The sequence below is a fragment of the Salvelinus alpinus genome, chromosome 32 (assembly GCF_045679555.1).
Source record: "Salvelinus alpinus chromosome 32, SLU_Salpinus.1, whole genome shotgun sequence".
NCBI lineage: Eukaryota > Metazoa > Chordata > Actinopteri > Salmoniformes > Salmonidae > Salvelinus > Salvelinus alpinus.
The window spans coordinates 11,534,555-11,551,753 of NC_092117.1; the positions used below are offsets into that span (position 1 = coordinate 11,534,555).

The 17,199-nt window shown below is 44.1% G+C and overlaps 1 protein-coding gene across 4 annotated transcripts in view; it reads right to left on the minus strand.

The window, feature by feature from the left end:
• Positions 1–5,530: 5,530 nt before the first annotated feature.
• tjap1 (tight junction associated protein 1 (peripheral)) overlaps positions 5,531–17,199 on the minus strand; it is a 75,156-nt gene continuing 63,487 nt past the window's right edge. For 3 of the 4 annotated variants that reach the window (XM_071380166.1, XM_071380167.1, XM_071380168.1), the window contains 4 exons: positions 15,554–15,583; positions 12,744–12,851; positions 12,397–12,480; positions 5,531–7,156 (listed from right to left, as the gene is read on the minus strand). In XM_071380166.1, coding sequence (XP_071236267.1) covers positions 5,666–7,156; positions 12,397–12,480; positions 12,744–12,851; positions 15,554–15,583 — 1,713 coding nt within the window. In that variant the 3' untranslated portion in view covers positions 5,531–5,665. The remainder of the gene's footprint in view (positions 7,157–12,396; positions 12,481–12,743; positions 12,852–15,553; positions 15,584–17,199) is intronic. The other variant, XM_071380169.1, reaches the window with a different exon arrangement.

Below are 17,199 nucleotides of genomic sequence, written 5' to 3' on the forward strand. Positions count from 1 at the left end.
CTAGAATACATGTTTGACTCGGATGCCATATAGGCCGTTTTCAAAACAAGAAGTTTATTTTTAGGGGCAGTCGCTCTTTAACCTCTTATAAAAGGAACAAACCAAGTAAAAATGTTGAGGTAACATTGCTACATAACCAGACCACAAATTAAGTTTAAAATATTTAATTTGTTTTAAAATATACATCAGTTAAATTCAGAAAAAAATGAGTTGTTTTAACAGTCTTTTGTATAATTCTGTCCAAGTAATTTTTCTGAGAAAAAAAAAATCACATGATACATATACATGACCATGGAAGCATACACTTACATACAAATCAAAGGAAATCTACAAAGCTACGAATGAACAGACACTGCATCAGGAGAGCGATAATATGCAACCAAAGAACTCAACGGAGCACACTTTTCTTAGTATGAGAAAATAATCTGATTGACACTCTTAACTCCATGCAAGACTGGTAGACAGGGTTTGGTTTGGGACCAACAGTTTCCTCGTAATGGAAAACATCAGGTACCACAGACTGCAGTGTGTCCCCTAGAATCAAATTATAGGTATAACAGTATTAATCCCCAATAAGCACAATCACACCATATATTTTAAATGGCACCTGCAACCAAATAAAAGTCCTGAATTAGGCATGTGTATTTGAGAGTATTTAACATGTATTTCATTCATGTCAAAGGGATCATTTGACAACTGAACACCATAAAAGGAGACGTGGTGAATAATAAACAGCAATGGATGCATACGTTGATGTGACAAGACAGCATCTTTATTAGTATTCATGAACCATCTCATTGCAATAACACCACCCTTGGGCAGAGACTGGCTTTGTCACCTGGCAGAAATGAATGCTGAGAGAGAGCACAAATGCAGCTCAGAATGTATGATTACACTATAAAACCTGCTTCTGTATTCATATTTAGAGCCGGTGTTTTCTAATTGCATAATGTAATACTTTACGCTCCAGTTAGTCAAATATCAATATTTCCAATAAACCCTTGGCACTGTGTAAATATTGCATTGGAGACAAGGCTCCTATGAACAACTGTGACTGGCTGTTTAAGTCATGCTCTGACTAAAATTAACTGTGAGCTACCTGTTAACGGTTACCGTCACAGAGGGATTATCAGTGTGTTTATTCCACCGCATCAGATAGAAGAGGAGCGACGAAGCTGACATTTTTCAACATTTCAGACTAAATTTTAAAAAGCTCCACATGACTGGAGCATCCTGGGAAGGTGACCTTGGATCAAAGAAGAGATGTGTCGGACGGAGATGTGTTCAATTATATTCTTGAAAGAGGAGTCATTAAAGTTGCAGGAGACCAGATGTAAAGGCCTATTTATAATGCTGGGTACATTAGAGCCCCGCACATTTTATCCTCCCCCCCCATTTCAATTTTTGTATTTGCACAAAACCTTGTCTACAGCACATCTGATGAGGCCATTAAATATTAAAAATGTACATTTCCAGTTTCAAGACCATGACAGACTACCATTCCTCCTTTCTCTTTTTGAAGTATTAGAGACCTATTTCTGAGTGTAATAAAACATGAATAATTTAGCCAAGGGTTGTTACAACTATTAATTACGGGCTATTAACAGCACATCTAGACATAACGGAAAGACCAATAAGCAGACTAGGCAAAATCAAATAGCTAAAATAAAAAATAAAATAAATGTTTAAGGCTGTAAATGGGTGGTGACATGAACTGTGTGGATTTGTGAGCCCTCAGTCCCACGTCCCGGCCCGTCACACAACAAAATGGAGTTGAATTATTCAGGGTTCAGGAGTGAAAGCTTCCAACATATTGGATACATTATGTGGAGAGCCTTTTATACCGGAATATGGGGACTCATCTCACTCAGGAGGGAATACAGCTCTCAAATATGACCCCAGTGACTGGCAGCGGCACAGTACTATACAGAACAATGTTTCCATTTCCTTGATATGTCATGTACTTCTTGGTCTAAGAACATAGATTTTAGGGGGGACTGAAACTCACATCTACAGGTACAGGGAGATGGCAGGCTCAAGAGACATCAAGGAGGAATCTTTTCCCCCCAGGTGGTTTCTGTGTTCCAGCATGCACTGCCTGCCAATGGACTTGAAATGATATTACACCATCATCAGCCCATAGACGGTGGCATGAACATATAATACCAGACGGATTAGAGTCTGACTGACACCATGTGGACACAAGAGCATGTCTGAGGGTTGAGAACACTGCACCAGGCGTGCAACTGTATCCTGCCTTATAACTTATAATGTATTACTGCCTTATAACGAATGCAACTGCAGAGCTCCCACTGTGAGCGGTCAATCTAGGATCAATAAAACAACAGGACTGTATCATAGACTTCATAACCACACAATCAAAGAGCTGTTAGAAAGGTCAACAAAAATATATCACTTTTTTTCCCATCAGTAAATCATCCTTGTGTACTAAAGCTACATAGTTGAGTGTCTGATGCTGAACAAATGGAATTAAAATGAACACATTAATTCAACATGGCTGAATGCAGAACGCTAAGTCAATTGAATATAATGGACCAAATGAAAAAAAAAAAAAAGTACACAAAATCAATTCATAAAATCACAAAAATAATAAATCTCTTGATGAATGAATAAATATTCCCTATCCATATAAAAGCATGTGGATGAAAAAGTAACTACAGTGAAAGTAAACATTACATACTGCATGCCATTTATCAAATCCAGTTACAAGTATGACATCCTCTGTGAACTCCCACAATGGAGACTGAGTAATACACCAATCAAAATACTTTCCTGGTTAGGATATTGTCAACGGTAGAATTACCTCAAATCTCATCAACCAGCTGTCATACCTTTTGCCTTTGATTATTCCTTGTCACTTAGATGTTCTGGACACATGTACTGTAGCTGTATGAGATACAAATACGTTACCAACAGAAGTGGTACACAATGAGAATTGAAGGCATCTTCAAAGAGAATTACTTTTACCCAGAGCCCAATGAATACTTGAAAAACACATCCACAAAAATGCCTGGAGATGGATGTCTTGGTTCTTCCAAAAAATACTGATGCCATATGGGTCTTCCATTGTAATACCCCATGTACAGTAGAGTTACCAATAGTACTACCGGCCTGTTTGTTTCTTGAAATGAAAATACAGCGTTGACAAAATCGAATGACAGAACAAAAGTGAAATGATCTTCGATTATAGAGCCAATGTTATTTCTCCATTACTAGTTATGCAAATAATATTTACACACAATGACATAAGTTGCACTCTGAACACAGAGCTTCAGGTTATAGGGGTGTAACGGTTCACCAAACCCAAGGTTTGGTACGTATTGCCGTTTTGGGGTCATGGTTCGGTTTTACAGCGGGGAAATGAAATCAATTGTTGTTTATTTAAGAAAATATAAAGTTTTGGTATTCCTGATTCCATATATTAGCATGAGTCATAATACCTAATGAGAGCACAATCAGGAATAACACTTTGTATTTTCTTAAATGAAAACACACGATTACTCATCAACACTAAAATAAAGTGCAATATGCATGTAAAATCAATATGTAAACATGGCTCAGACATTGTATAGGCCTATGCTATAAGGTTTTCTTACAAAGAGAAAAATATGAACACTTGTGTGACTCTCATAAAGGAGGGCCTGTCTGTAGCACGGTACTTGTCATTTGCCACTCCGGGGTAATGTGATGGGCTGTCACTTTATAAGTAGCGCTCTGTAGCCCTGGAGGTCCCTCAATCTGTAGTAAGCGCAACACAGGGTGGATTGACCAATTCATTTACAACTTCGGTTTTAGCTTGCTTATATAGAGCGGGTACTAACTACCTGTTTGCTGAAATGGGTACGAGAGGGCGAAGATCGTAACGTTGCTCTTGCACTTTTACAAGGTGCTGAAACCCCTAATTTCCTCAACCACCGAAAATGGGCGCATATCCGCGGCTATAAACATACCTATCGCCCTTGTAGTTTCTTTGGCCGGTCAGAATCAGCTGTGAAGGGTTTCTTGAATGTAGAGGGGAGACAAAGTTTTTTTTTTTTTGGGGGGGGGGGCGTTTCCGTCTTGCTCCGGTGGTAGGAATACTGGAGTGATGTTGGCATAAATGTGTCAACATGTTTGAGACGTTGGCAGCTGCATAGGCTCTTCTCGTTGAGCAGTGGCGACATACTCTCCCTGTCCATCGCTGTTGTAATCTACTAGGAAGCAAACATTTTCCAAAACTGGAGATTTAAAGGATGGAGAATCCTCTTGGTTTATCGACCACACCACTCGCCATACAGAACTAGTTCCCGGCTGCGCCTCACAAAAGGATGGTTTGAAATGCAAATTAAGATAAGAATTTTGATTGCAATTTTGAGATATAATATATATATATTTTTTTTTAAATGTATTAATTTGTGTACACAGTGCGGATCGAACCCAGGTCCCCGTACCAACCGGTTCAGTACAAATACGTGTACCGTTACACCACTAGTAGGTCACTCTAGCTCAGAGAACACAAATACATTGTCTGTTCTAGATTATCATTGTCATAATATCTCTATAAATAGTTGAATTAACACCTCTGGCATAAAATGGTTGCTTAAAAATAAAAAGGCCAAAATGTAAATGATTTGAATGAAGAAGTGATTGAAGAAATAATAAAAGTGAACACTTTAGGATAATAGAAAGACAACAAAAAAAATCTATGAAAACTGTATTTTTGTTATCTAGAAAATAAACTTTGGAGTGAGACCTAGAATTCCTGGAATCAAGGGTGACCTTCCTAGTTGTTGTGTGGTGGACCAATTCCAGAGAAGAGAGCCCTTAAGAGTGGGTGCTCAACAAACCAGTGCACACTGCAGGAGCTTCAGAGGGGGATCAGAACAGATCCTTTCTAGGCATTGGGGGGGTTACAAACCCCTCAGACAGAGAGGGATAGGCACTGAGAGTCTGTGTGGGGGTCCGGTCCACCATCCACACCAGACAACAGCATGCACTTGCAAGTGCTCATCCTCTCCCCCCATTCATCGATGGAGGAAAAGTTCACATGTTATCAGATGCCTGCATGACATAACATTTCTCTGGGGGGGGGGATTCAGAGCAAAAGAGAACAAAGGAGGGAGAAGGCAACGACTCCATCCATATTGTCTGTTTTCCAGTCCTGCATATCAACGATCATCTCAAATGATGAGCTGAATCGTAGCTCCATCTGGGCTGTTCCATGAAAACACACTGGCTGGATGTTTACACACAGGAAATGACACGGTATGGCTATATCCTGGAGTCGCCCTTCTCCTCCGGCAACAGTTCGGAGTGTTTGAGAGACAGAAAAACTAACCCTCTGTAGGACCCTTTGTTCTGCTACTGGAGGGGTTTGCAGCTCACAGTGGCAAGAGAAGAAACGCTATGAACTTTGCCGTTCAACTGGCAGGCAGGCATTGCACAGATCTCCAAAGAATCAGCTCTTGAATGTGGTTATTAGAGAATGTGCATATTTCCTGACGAAACTCATGAGAGACAGCAGCACGGACAAAGGTAGGACCAACACGTAGGTATGTTGGTCGACTCGAATCATCCTTCCTTGCTGGTAAGATAGAGTCCACAGAGCAGAGAAGAGTTAGTCTGTCAGACGACATATGATTTGAGAGGAAAAAGTCCCCTAGTCTCAGTCCAGCAGGTTACCATGCTCCTGTGCCCGGGTCAGACTGTCTTTGCGGTGCAAGTGGTGGACTCCCATCCTCTTTGGGCTTTTCAGGGGTCGGCCGGGGGTGGTAGTGGAGGAGTTGCCGGGGAGGGGAGGGGTGTTCTCTGTGTAGTCCTCTAGCCCTGCCAGGACCCTGGGTACTATGACAGGGAAGTCCTGGGGCAGGATGTCTCTCTCCTCTGCAGAGCTGCCTACAGACCCTGTCTCTTCCACAAACTCATTCATCTTGGCCTCCGCCAGGCTGGTCTCCACAGTGATGGCTGTTGACACGGTGTCGCCACTGGCGTGGTCTTGGTCGTTGTCCAGGGCCATCAGCAGCTGCTCGCTCTCCTCTGTAGAGAAGTCTGCTCCGTAATGCCCCCTCCTGGTGTGGAGGTCAGCCATGCTGCTGGTGTCAGTGTCCAGGCTGGACTCTCGGCTAGCAGTCCAGCTGCGAGTGGAGGACCCCTCCTCCCCGTCCGAGTAGGCTCCCCGTAGTGCCCCCCTGTGGGATCCCCCGCCCCCTGGCTTGCTGGTCCGGGTCCTCTCCAGGTCCTTGACCGTCTCGCTGCTGAAGGAAGTGCGGTTGACCAGGGTGCCCTCAGAGGATGGTGCCATCTTCTCCACAAACATGCGCTGCCAGTTGGCCAGCAGGTCCTCCTCAGAGCTGCCTGAGCTGGCGAAGGCGCTGGGGGGCTGAGGGGGGCTGCTGAAGGGGCTGGACTGACTGGAAATGGGGTCTCCTGTGTCCAGCTGAGTAGGTGTGCGGCAGGGGTCACGCTGCCCCCCTCCCCCTGAGGAGGAGGAAGCCCCAGAGCGCCAGCCCCCGTCCGACACAGCGGGGCTGTTGGGCACAGTGCGCTGGCGCTCGTTCTCCTCGTCGTTTTGCACCAGGCTGAGGGAGATGGCCTGGCGCGTTGCGTAGGTGCAGTTGGGCAGGGGGCTGTTCTTGGGGATCTTCACCTTGTCGTCCGAGGAGAACTCGATCACCTTGCGGCCGGGGTAGAGGGGATGGGGCGGAGGGGGGGCTGGGTAGGGGTTGAGCTTCTCAAAGGCCCCACCACCCTCCTCTCCTGGCTGGCCATCTGCTGACAGGCTGCTCTGGCTCCGACACATTCCGTTCTGCTGGAGGAGCTCTTGTGCCTGGTTGCTTTGGGCTGGGACTCTGCTGCTGTGGCGGGGACCCCCATTCTCTCGACCCCCTCTTCCTGCCTCGGCCTGGGGCCCCGTCATGTCCACATGCACAAACACATCCTCTGCCTGGGGTCGGCCTGCGCTGCTGCTGGACTGGGCAGAGTTGAGCACCAGAGGCTCAGGCTTCTCCAGTACACGGGCGATGACGGAGGTGGGCACCACATCGGCAGGCGTCAGGCTCATGGTGTCGGAGTCCTGGCCCTGGGCCCCCTGGGAACTCTTATCCGGCAGACTGGCCTTCATGTGCTTGTTCACCATGTCCTGCAGCTCATAGGGCAGCTGGAAGACAGAGGAGACACAAACATAAAAACGTGACATGTTCCACAGACAGGCAAAAAAGACCATGTCAAAATCAAAAAGTTGAAGGCTATTTTAAACTAGAGTCCCGTGGTACACTAAAGTACTACATATTACAGACGTAACTTGTATAAAAAACATGGTAACAAATAATGAGAACAACTCCCAACTGCAGTATCTCCCAATTCCCTCCATTAAGTGGAACGACTTTAAAAACCTGCTTCTCACAAGGGCTGACAAATCTTTCTCGACTTGCGCTTTTAAAACAGCCTGTGAAGCCACTAAGAACTCACAGTGGGAGTATTTACAACCTCATGTCAAATGCAATAAGCCTTAAAACTTTACCTAATAACCGAGTAGCAAAAACGTAGCACTCATATCCCTCCTATGCAGGGACTTTGTGCTCCGATCCAAATTAGAAAGCGGCACATCTCAGTAGGATACGAGTGGAGTCAGTATTGTCAATAGTTCCAGATTATTTATAAAAGAGCTGCTATGATCCTGTAGTGGATCAGTCTCCCTGTGTAAAAGCAGTGAGTGACACTAACACATGGCAGCCAGATCAGACATGACACTGGGCTGTCTGATGCCGAAAATGGGAATGGAAGAGAACGCAGGGATCTATCTGGTGGGTTACCTTCAGAGAGGACTATCTCAACCTCAATCAGCGCTGTGAAGGAGACTGTCTCCTGTTGCCTTTCTTCCCTGGCCACCAAATGTCTCCTTGTCCCCGACTCCCCATTCACAGGAAATGAATAGCAGAAAGAATGAAAAAAAAAAAAAAATAATCTCTCACCTCTAATGAGATAACTGAAGGGTGGCGAGAAAGAAAGAGAAAGTGAGTAGAGAGAGTAAAGGAAAAAAAAGGCAGGCATCTAGGGCCCTTCTATCACGGTAATACTGGGTGTGAAGAGGCAGGGCAGAGATATTGATTTGTGGAAAATGGGCAGAGAGAAGAGGTGATTCCACAGCACCCACTGCCTGATGCCCTAACGATCCTGGTGAGCAACGATCGGACAGCCCGCCCTCCTCCCGTTCACTTCCTCTGGTCAGCCGGTCGGGGCCGGATCAATAAAACAGCACAGGGCTGCCAGGATGACCCCTGAATTTTATATGACATACCCCTGACCTCTGGGCCAATTACGTATAGAGAGCTAACAGGCTGAGTCACAGGTCATAACCAATGATGTATATACACTAGATGACTGACAAGGAGCGCTGTGTTGAAGCCACTGCGCCTCCATCTTGGCACTCACATTTGTAAAAAATAAATAAAATAAAAAACATTTTGGAAGGTATAGAAATGCATTTATTAATGTCTACATTTGTTTTTTCCACGTTTATTCTAATAGACACATTAATGCATACTTTCAAATTTTATAGTTTGAGCTAAACATATACAGTGCATTCGGAAAGTATTCAGACCCCTCTACTTTTTCCACATTTTGTTACCTTACAGCCTTATTCTAAAATGGATGAAATTGGGTTTTTCCCCTCATCAATTCACACACAATTCCCCAAAATGACAAAGCTAAAAAAGTTTATATAAAAAATAAATAATTAGATGTCACATTTACTTAAGTTTCAGACCCTTTACTCAGTACTTTGTTGATGGGGAGCATCACTTCAGTTATTTTCAGTTCTCTCCAGAGATGTTCGATCAGGTTAAAGTCCGGGCTCTGGCTGGGCCACTCAAGAACATTCAGAGACTTGTCCCGAAGCCACTCCTGCATTGTCTTGGTTGTGTGCTTAGTGTTGTTGTCCTGTTGGAAGGTGAACCTTTTCAAATCATGTCTAATCAATTGAATTTACCACCAGGTGGACTCCAATCAAGTTGTAGAAACATCAAGGATGATCAATGGAAACAGGATACACCTGAGCTCAATTTCAAGTCTAATAGAAAAGGGTCTGAATGCTTATGTAAATAAGGTCTTTTTTTATTTGTAATAAATGTGCACAAAAATTAAAAACCTGTTTTCACTTTGTCATTATTGGGTATAGTGTGTAGGTTGATGAGGATTTTTTAAATTTATTTAATCAATTTTCTAATAAGGCTGTAATGTAACAAAATGTGGAAAAAGTCAAGGTGTCTGAATACTTTCAGAATGCACTGTATGTAAAAAAGATTATCCTAAAAGTATACTTTTTCCAAAGGTTCTAATGTTAATGTCTCCACTACAACAACAAATACGTTTGTCCTTTAAACATTTCATTGAAATACTGTTGATTTACGTTAATTCTTATGCTGTTCCTTCTGGGGAGTGGCAATATGGCCGACCGGTGGCTTCAAAGCCTCATTGGCCAATACATAGCATCAGCAATCCAAGGTTTATATACAGTACCAGTCAAACGTAAGGAAACACCTACTCATTCCAGGGTTTTTCTTTGTTTTTACTCATTTCTACATTGTAGATTAATAGTGAAGACATAAAAACTATGAAATAACACATATGGAATCATATAGTAACCAAAAAAGTGATAAAACAAATCAAAATACATTTAAAATTCTTCAAAGTAGCCACCCTTCGCCTTGATGACAGCTTTGATTTGTTTAACACTTTTTTGGTGACTACATGATTCCATAGTTGTTGTCTTCACTATTATTCTACAATGTAGAAAATAGTAAAAATAAAGAAAAACCCTGGAATGAGTAGGTGTTTCCTAACGTTTGACTGGTACTGTACATCACTGGTCATGACGAGCTAACAAGCAGCTACGCATCACGTCCATGGTACTGTGTTTTAGAGCCTTAACTAAAGACACGCAATAGCTGTAGCAAAAAGTGTTACATTATTCAGTGAGTTAGAGACCTTTTTAGAGACCATTCTTTCCTATAGAACACTGGCTGTATTATTACAGGCACTGCAGGCAATCACCGTGACGTAAATCTGCACGGGCCCATTGATGGCCACAGTCATGGTCATTTTACATGCTTTTGTATTAACTGCTTGTGCGCTGAAAATGTTATCAATTAGCATAAACGCATCAATAGAGGGCCAGTTTGAGGCAAAGTGGGCATACTATATATGGCATAATGCCTGGGTAGACAAAAGCTGAGCTTTCTCATAGAACAATTACATGTGCAGCAGTGTGAATTGGTGCTCACAGACAGCCAATCCACTCTAGGGAGTAGCCTCAGGACTGGGCTGCTGGGCAACTTCTGCAATGCTGTATAATTGACTTGTTTCCTTAGGCAATCTTCAGAATTCATTAAATCTCCCACAGATGGCTGCTGCCCGCCTGATAAGATGATTTGTATACACAGCTTCGTTTCAGACCACCTCCCAGGGAGCAGCGCATCTGGACACAGGATAACTCAATGCTGTCTGTCTGCCCTCCTGTCTGTCTCCTTGCCTGTCCTTGTCCATTCTGCAGGATCTTTTCCCAGGAGGACGCCGTAACCATGGTTATCCATGTTGCCCTTTGGTGTGCTTTTATCGGCTGGTGTCATGCTTCCTCTCCCCCTTTCTGATTCTCTCCTAATGGATGATGACTGTCAAGGGGAGGTTCCCTAATGGTTAATGCTTTGATTTTCGAAAATGCGTCCTCGTCTTCCAAGGCACTTTACTTGTTTTGCGAAAAAGAGTTTGCTGCAACAATTAGACTTAGATCTCAGTCGGTAGACCCAGTACAAGAACTACCAAGTTCTGCTCACTAGTTTCTTATAAGTCCTAAGTAGCTAAGTTGGTCAGAGGGTGATGCTGGAAACACCAAGATATTTGAAATTCCAAGATGCTTCAAATGTATGCACTCATTGTACCTTAAGTCGCATGTGGGGGGGGGGGGGGGGGGGGGGGGGGGGGCATCTGCTATGTGGCATATAAATACACAAAATCAGTCTCGCAAGCTCAGACAAAACATGGGGGGGAAATTGCTGGCTCACTAAGGGAAGTCCATACAATCAACAAGTGTTTGAACAGGCTGCACAACGTGGATGCCTTTGACCATGTGAAATGTGTGTTTAAGTACTAAAGTTACCTTTGGTATAGAACCACCAGGTAAGCAAAACACTCACTCTTTCAATTAACACATGACAAATATAGGAGAGCATAAAATAGTTCCCTCAAAGCACAAATAAGCTGATCACAAAACAAGGGAATAAAATGAGGCGTGCGAACAGATCTGCAGTTTGAGGCAGGGTGTTACGTTCCCCAGCAGTAATACTGGCTGCCACACATCCTGTAATGAATTACGGCAGGACTGGGAGATATATTTCTGCTCAGATGAATTATACTTCTCCTAAAAATAGCCCTGGCTCCTGGCTGCCTGTCACGGCCCTGCGGCGACAACCTGGCTGGCGCATCGGTAGTAATAGTCCTCCGGAGACCAGAGTATCAGTTTATTCATCTACAGTGCTGTCTTAATTCCTAACTGAAGGTGTTCGAGCCGGCAGGTAGCCCTGTGCATCAATGGACTGGAGAAAAGACCCTAAAGTCACTAAGCCGCACCTCCAAACACTGTCTCTCATTTAATAAGGGATTGGATTGTTAGAGCACAGGTAGTGTTGGACTTTGGCACTAAAAGGGAAGCTGCTCATACTAAATGTATTTATTCAAGAGTCTCAGGGAGTGAAATAGGAATCTAATGGATTGTACACCTGAGAAAAACTTAATCTAAGAGAAATTCATAGCACAACACGTTGATTGAGATGGATTTGTTTATTCATACTGACTTCAAGTCCGTTGTTAGCTGATGTGTTGATTACCCAGCAGTCTGTGGTTTAATAGCTCTGATGAAGCCAGTGTTGAACTCAGTGGCTCTTGATTTAGTGGAGAGACATCACTGATCACATTATGGGCCAGAACCCAGAGGTGAGAACAGCGACTGAGGTGCTTCAACTTTTCATTGAAGTCAATGGCAGGTCCAAACTAAGAAAGTATTTCTGGTACTGTATATCGTCCACCTCAGAGTTGATTGGTCAACACTCAAAAAACACACAAAGGCCAGGAGCTGTGATAAAGCGGCCAGGCAAGACTCTGTTTTCTTTTACCCTCTCCCTCTTTCTACTCTCTTTGTTTCTCTCTCTGCCTAGTCCTTTCTGACGCCAGGGTCAGACAAGTCACCCAGGCGACCGTTCTCTCCCCCTCTTTCTCTCTCCCATGTCCAAGAGTGTCACTGCGGAGGGCAAAACACAAAGATCTAACAGTGCCACCATGACAAGTGAAAGGCGTTGCATATATGAGACGTAATCATTCACATCATACGATCAGAGCTGTACTTACATCTGCAAACTTGTGGTTTCTGAAATGGGACTTATTGCACTTCAAAAGCTGCACGGCCAAATTGCAATCTTGCCGATAGCGCTCCTGTCAGGGAGAAGAATAGAACAAAGGGGTGAAAGGGTCGGGGGTATAGAGAGAGAAAAGGATAAAAAAGACAAAATGTTAGAGGTATACTGGAAACGTCCATTTCTCACAAAGCACTTGGACTTTGATTCTCAGAACTGTGGTTGATCTGTTCAAGGTCTCAATCTTACACCCCCCCCCCACACACTGTGGTTCTATACTATACATCTAACTTCATATCTGGTATGAGATAACTCAAAAAGGGACAGTGTGACAACACCCACGTTCAACTCCTCCAGCTTGTCGATGGTGTTCTTGGCGTCCAGGAGTTTGTTGGTGAGCTCCACTATCTCCTGGTCCGTGGTCTTCTTGTCCCTCTCCACCTTACGGAGCTGCAGACGGATAATGGTGGTGGGATGCATAACATTAGAAAAGCAGCGCCATGCATCACTGGCGGATGGATAACCATAGCCAGCACTAGCTGCAGGACTCTATGTTTAAGTAAGCACACATAGGGATTTCCTTATTGATTACAGCTAATGCCTGTCACCTCCTCCAAAGGCTGTTGCTAGCCACTCAGCTCAGCGGTGTGTTGAGAGAGAGAGAAACCAAAAAAAAAGTACAGCCGCAGAAAATGTCATAAAAAACGATCGATGGCACATTATGAAGTGACAAAGTGTGAGCTCAAAAAGGACTCTGGGTCTGAGTCGAGTCACCCTAATAATGCGGTTACTCCCTCTCGCACTCACGCCATACGTTTGGGGAATACAATAACCTAGAACTGCAGTCAAACAGCTGGGCAGGTGACACGCTGTTGTATCGTTAAGAGAGCCAGTGAATCGCTTCAGTTAACATCCAGCTATGTGAGTAACACTAACAACAGGACAGATGGGTTATGCAAAAATCCATAATAGGCAACAATTGATCAAATACTCTGTAGCTTCAGCACTAATATTATCTGATGCATCATTATAAATCAGGATTAAAGGGATTTTCTAATATAACAAGATGTCTCGGATTCCAGGGGTACCACAGGAATAGCTTGTGGTCCTGATTGGCTATGGGTGAGTGTTTTTTTAAGTAACCATGACTTAGCCAACAAATTGGGATTGCTACAGTAGGGACTTCACACTATACGTGCAATATTTCTCAAGTTTTAACAGGGGAAGGGGAAAAAAAACTGTTTCTCTGGGCTTCGGTACGTTCTCTCGCAGAAAACAATCCCTAAACCGCTGAGCTGGAGAACTTCCAGACCAATTAATAGTGCGTGCGGATCCAGATGCTGTGACTCCTCTGTGTGTGTGTGTGTGTGTGTGTGTGTGTGTGTGTGTGTGTGTGTTAGCTAGCGAGCAAGCACAGGCCCAGATCGGTGCATTAATATTCACCACAGGCTCATTATTTGTTATTTTTTAATTGAACCTTTATTTAACTAGGCAAGTCAGTTAAGAACAAAGTCTTATTTACAACGACGGCCTACCGGGGAACAGACTGCCTTGTTCAGGGGCAGGACGACAGATTTTTACCTCGTCAGCACGGAGATTCGATCGAGCAAACTTTTAGTTCCTGGCCCAACGCTCAAACCACTAGGCTACCCGCCCCCCCATTAGAGCCTCCAGTGAGCCCACTGCGTGGGGGTTGGATCTGCACTGTCACCCTGTGAACAGCTGAGAGAGGCCTGGACCACAGCTGCTGTTCTGACCATCTGCTAACACAATATCAACATCATTATTGGTCAACACACCAAGCACAATGTCTTAATCTGGGGGGGTGGTCCTCCCTGCATCTTCTATCTGACATTGTCCATTTACGAGCTAGATGTTAACTGAAGCCTGCACGGAAGTCAGCACTGAGCAGCTCTGTCCAGTTGTTTTAGAGGTCGTGATCGATCGCGCAACATGATTGGACTATGAAAATAGCAAGATCCAATCCTCAGAGGGAGAGGGTGTGGTCACCACCGCTAAATCACACCTGGTAGAAAAGAGGAACCGTCATCCTTCTGTCCATAGAGAATCAGTGAGAAAGGGAGTTACTCAGAGACGTATAGACAGAATGGGACCCAGACTATCTCCTGCTCCACTGGCTGCCGTGTCAATAATTAACCAATTCGCTTTATATATGCTAAACTGAAGAGGCTTAGGAGGAGAAATACCAAATGCACACAGAAATAAGCCAGCCAGCCATTGTGATGCAGAGAGACAGTTTGACTGGGCAATGCCACATCCATAAAACACCATAGTGATCTCTTCTACAGCACTTGTGCTGCAGAGCGTAACACGCCTATGGTAAAGGGGGTATACAGTCTACACCGTCCTAATATTGAGTTGCACCACCTTTTGCCCTCGGAACAGCCTCAATTCGTCGGGGCATGGACTCGACAATGTGTCGAAAGCTAATCAACAGGGATGCTGGCACACGTTGACTCCAATGCTTCCCACAGCTGTGTCAAGTAGGCTGGATGTCCTTTGGATAGTGGACCATTCTTGATACACACGGGAAACTGTTGAGCGTGAAAAAACCATCAGCGTTTCAGTTTATGACACACCGGTGTGCCTGGCACCTACTACATTACCCCGTTAACAAGGCACAAGTCTTTCGTCTTGCCCTCTGCATGGCACACATACGCAATCCATGTCTCAATTGTCTCAAGGCTTAAAAATCATTTTTTAACCTGTCTCCTTCCCTTCAACTACACTGATTGAAGTGGATTTAACAAGTGACATCAATAAGGGATCATAGCTTTCACCTGGTCAGTCTATGTCATGGAAACAGTTCCTAATGTTTTGTACACTAAGCGCACAGAGAGGTGGGGGACTTGAAAACTAAAAGTTTCAATCACTGGGCACACCCAGAGATGCACATATCGCCCAGCCCCTCATGCCCAACGCAACCCCCATGCATAGGGACCATAGCAGAGCTACACAGATAGGATGATCGACTGCGGGACATCTAGAGCAGTTTGCCAGGACAAGACAAGAGGATGGAGAGACTTTCCTAGTTCAGAGGCGACAAGCAGAGCAGTAATGAACATGACAACTGCAATAAATGCTCAGGGGGAGGATGGAGGGAGGGAGAGAAATAGAAATGATTACGCAACTGCGTAGACCCAGGTTTGACTGATAGCAGCCTGATGATGATGAGACAGCCCGTCACGAAGCAGCAGCATGAGAGAGAGGGAGCGAATGAGAGAAACAGACAGAGAGAGAGGGGGGGGGGGAAAGAAAAGAGATGGATGGTGAGAACAAAGACAAAGAAAAGAGATGGATGGTGAGAACAAAGACAACACAGAACATTTTGGTCTCTTCTTTTGGACACTTGGCGAGATCTCCCGTGCGTCATCGGCTAATATGGTTTCTGATTGCGAACTCCTCTAACGCAGCACGTCAGAATAGGTTGAAACAGGCCTGTCATTTAAGCCTCGACTGTTAGACAGTGGTCCATAGGCCTATTCCCAAGTCACACAATCAACAGAACCGGGAAAATTGCATCAATTTAGGCTTAACACAAAAATAATGGAATCCACAAGGATGAGGAAGGATTTGAAAGCTGTGTGCTAGGGATGGCGGCGAGTACGCGATAATTTGATTCAAGGTTTGCAATTCATTTAATCATTGAATCCAAAAATTTACAAATGCAACCATTGTGCAGGTTAAATTAAGCAGTGACCGACAAAAATGTCTAACTGTCAAATGCTGTGAAAACGCGTAAAGTTTTGTTTTCCGTTGTGCATCAGAACAACCAGTAATTGGAACAATAGACAGCATACTGCAAACGTTTTGAGTTCAGCCAAGTTCCACGGTAACATGCAAGAACTCAAAAATGATGAGTACTCAAACACAGACATCGTTTTAACTGCCTATCCCTACTGTGCATTTTTAAAGGCCACCGTTGACAAGGTGAATGTGGGGCCAGAGCATGTTTTGGGCAGAGTAATCCTCTGGCAATTGCAAAGAGATTACCTCACATCAGGGCCAGCCTCACTCACACACACACACACACACACAAACAAACCACCTGTCCCAAACACAAAGCTCCAACTGGCCCATCAGTCCTCGATCGTCTGTTTTCCTAAAGCTACCTCCTCTACAATGACAATTAACAGGGCTGGACTGAAGTCAGAATTAGACAGTAGAATGTTTGTAGATAATTCCACAGTACATCTGTGGTGTGAATCCAGTCTGGGGAGGGCTAGCCTGTGGGTAATGGGCAGTCAAGGGGGGTGGCTTGTAGTTGTGCTCAGATCACTTGCCATGCGGAGAGTTGGCAGTTACACACTACACCAAGCAACATCCTTTATTTCCCTGTCAGTGTAAAACAGAGCAGCTTGAACTTTGATTTTGTCACACAGCTATCACAGAGGGCAGGGGATCGTACCACAGCCACCAGCAAAGGATCACAGCGAACTATTTCGACATTAGTCAATCTACATATTTATGGGAAAATAATATTTGGCCAGTGGGAATGTTTGCTTTGACTAAACGTGATTGGATTAGAAAGAATAGACACAGTATGCACACGCAAACACATACCACCAACATACACACACAGAGACGGGCTAATCAAACAAACATCACGCATGTGTAAACAGCAGCATACATAGAGAGAACATAGATGCATACTTGATGTCCTGACACACAATATCTGATTGGTGGTTGTTAGGTTGTATGGTTGATGAGTCGTATTATAATCATCCAATAAATGTACAGCATCATACATAGTAACCTATGTTTTAAAAAGGGACAG